The 3,213-nt window shown below is 44.8% G+C and overlaps 1 protein-coding gene across 1 annotated transcript in view; it reads right to left on the bottom strand.

Moving 5' to 3' along the window:
- The window catches only part of SH3BGR (SH3 domain binding glutamate rich protein), a gene marked incomplete at its 3' end in the record, with an annotated part of 33,270 nt that overhangs the window by 11,894 nt on the left and 18,163 nt on the right, over positions 1-3,213 (bottom strand). The window contains exon 2 of the mRNA XM_015568848.1: positions 2,741-2,926. Coding sequence (XP_015424334.1) covers positions 2,741-2,926 — 186 coding nt within the window. The remainder of the gene's footprint in view (positions 1-2,740; positions 2,927-3,213) is intronic.

Raw genomic sequence — 3,213 nt, 5'->3', positions numbered from 1 at the left:
GGTGGGAGGTGGGAGGGCAGGAAGAGGGCAGGAGTGGGAGGAAGGGGAGGGTCTTCCTCTCAGAGGAAGTCCTCTCTATGCTCTGGGATGCCCCACTTCAAATCCTCAGAGAGTAGGACTGGACCATGTAGGTTCCACAAAATAAGTGCTTGCCACATTAAGACTGAAAATACGCCCTAGCCCAGTGGTTCTCAACCTTCCTAATGCCGCGGCCCTTTAATACAATTCCTCATGTTGTGGTGACCCCCAACGATAAAATTATTTTCGTTGCTACTTCATAACTGTAATTTTGCTCCTGTTATGAATCATAATGTAAATATCTGATATGCAGGATGTATTTTCATTGTTCACGACCCACAGGTTGAGAACTGCTGCCGGCTAGCTGCTTTGGCTCAGTGGATAGAGCGTCAGCCTGTGGACTGAAGGGTCCTGGGTTCAGTTCTGGTCAAGGGCGTGCAGGAGGCAGCCAATCAATGATTCTCTCTCGTCATTGATGTTTCTATCTCTCCCTCTTCCTTCCTCTCTGAAATCAATAAAAATATATTTTAAAAAGACTGAAAATACCCCCACGTCCACAAAACTTTGAGCAAAGCCACTGAAGAAAGCTCACACAGCCAAGTTAATGCAGCCCTGCAGGGGGTTGAAAAGTGGCCCCACACATCCATGTGCACCCAGCACTTCAGAAAGGGACGTAGTTGGAAATACAGTAGTTACAGATGTAATTAGTTACGATGCAGCCATACCGGCTTAGGGTGTTGTCTTTATAACACAGCCACGTGAAGACACAGAGAGACACTCAGGAGAATGCTCTGTGAAGAGAAAGGCAGGGACGGAGGTGATGCACCCCAAGCCCAGGCAGGCCAGGATGCGGGGGCCACCAGGAGCTGGGCGACGCCGGGGCTGATTCTCCCTCGGAACCTCCGGAAGGGACCGGCCCTGCCGACACCTGGATCTAGAATCTCTGGCCTCCGGAGCTGTAACACAATCCATTTCTGCGGTTTTAAGCCACCAAATTTGTGGTACTCTGTTACCACAGGCCTAGGAATCTAATGTCAACCGCCAAACTAAACAATTCACGCTTGAAAGCAGAGTTCCGCATGCGTTTCTGTAAATGGGCAGACAGTGACTAGTTTGGGCTTTGTGGGTCCTGTGGTCTCTGGTGCAATTACTCAACTCTGCCTCAGTGGGCAATCCGCCATGGACAACAGGTGAATGGATCAGTGTGGACGTGTTCCAGTAAAACTTGACTGAAACAGGTAGCTGCAGGACCTGGCCCTCCAGCTATTGTCTGACCACACCTGCTTTAGATAAGAAACAAAATAATAAAGAGAAGCTAACCTAAAGCACCAGCAGTTTTGTGTAGGAGGAAGAGAAAAGGTGAGCTAAGATTCCTACACCCCGTTCCGGCCCTGAGAGGCAGCACAACACTGATCAATTCCTCTGATTTCCAGAGCCCTGGCCACTGCATCTGAAAGGTGATCAGCAGGCCCTGACCAGCGTGGCTCAGTTCGTGGAGTGAGTGTTGTCCTGTACACTGAAAGGTTGCAGGTTTGGTTCCTGGTCAGGGCACATATGTAAGTTGTACCACTTGATATCTCTCTCTCTGCCCCCCCCCTCGTTTCCCCTCTCTCTAAAATCAATAAAGCGTGTCCTCGGTGAGGATTTTTTAAAAAAGAACAGTGACCTTATGTGGGAGACTGATATAGGGTTAAGCCTCGGACTGACCTGCTGGCAAAGTCACAAACAAGCCCTAGGTTAGAGGGCACAGTCCTCTTAGCATAATTAGGCTTGACCTTATAACACTCCCTAGATCTTATCTGGGAATCTAATGGGCTGAGGAAGTGCAGGAAGTATAACCATGCTGTAAACAAGTGAAACTCACAAGAACTATGTAACTATGGTAACCACTACCTTGTTTACCGCTCACTATAAAAGCTTGGTGAGGCCTGAGCACAGTGGAAGTCCGTCTTGAGTTGGACTTGCCGCCTGGTCCCCCAATATTCCCAAATTATCTAGTGTCTTTTCTATTTCATTTGTGTGCGGCTCCTCTTCCAGACCCGAACCCTGAACCATGCAGGACGTGGAGGGAAACACTTACGACAACCTTAGATGACCCCTAAAATAACTTCCAATCCTCAGGTTCTCAAGTCCTTTGAGTTTTTCAATGTGTCTTTTCAACAATTTGATGTACTAAATAGAATCTGTAAACTCTAAAGAAAAAGTGATTTTGTGGTGAAATGAACCAATAAATTTAGAAAAGAAAGTTGCTGTTGTAATCAGAATGTCCAGTATAGTTTTTAAAACTACTTAGATACATTTACACCAATTTATTTTTGTGTCCACAGTAAGACTTAACTTCTGCAAATCACTCGTTATGAAAGTGAAAACTTGCCCTGTGTTTTTGTGGGTGCATATATGTGTCCACTGCCAGGTGGACTAGAATTCCTAGCCAACTAAAGGCTCATTTTGTTTGAACAACTGACCTCAATTCTTCAAAATAAAATAAGGAACCTAAAATAATCCCAAGAACTTCTGAATCATCCTTTTGTTGTTTCCACCATTTTGTAAATCTTAAATGCTGCTTACTCACAATGGCTCTACCATCCAGCTATTGGATGGTAGAAATAGGTCATGACCTGAAAGTTGTGAACAACTCCAAATGCTGCCTCAAATTAATCTGCTTTAAACAATTCTGAGAAACACACACACAGAAGAATTTTCCAAGAAACCAAACACTCACCCCACAATACTGCTCTTCGTTGAAGATCTGGGGAGGCAAAGGGATCCCGTTTTGAGGTTTTTTCTCCCCAGGGACGTTCTCTCTCATCCACTTCCTGTTGTCTTCATCTCCGGCTATATCAAACTCCTTAAAGTCGATTTTATTAGCTTCCAGAAAGCCCACTACTTCTTGCTGTTTTTTTCTAATCTGGTCAAAGGAGAGACAGGTAACTATTAGACTCATTTTTCTTAATGCTTTGCTTATATTTACATAAATTAAATCCTTTCTCTTCCCAGATATGGGGAAGAAAAAAGTTACACAAGTACAGAGAGTCCCAGGCAAGATGAACCCCAAAAGACCCACACCAAGACACGTCATAGTAACGATGGCAAATGTACAAGACAAAGAGAGAATCTTAAAAGCTGCAAGAGAAAAACAGAGAGTTACCTACAAAGGATCCCCCATCAGATTATCAAATGATTTCTCAACAGAAA

Source organism: Myotis davidii, unplaced genomic scaffold, assembly GCF_000327345.1.
Source record: "Myotis davidii unplaced genomic scaffold, ASM32734v1 scaffold512, whole genome shotgun sequence".
Lineage (NCBI taxonomy): Eukaryota > Metazoa > Chordata > Mammalia > Chiroptera > Vespertilionidae > Myotis > Myotis davidii.
Note: the sequence above shows the minus strand (reverse complement) of the source record. Positions and strands in the feature narration are given on the sequence as shown.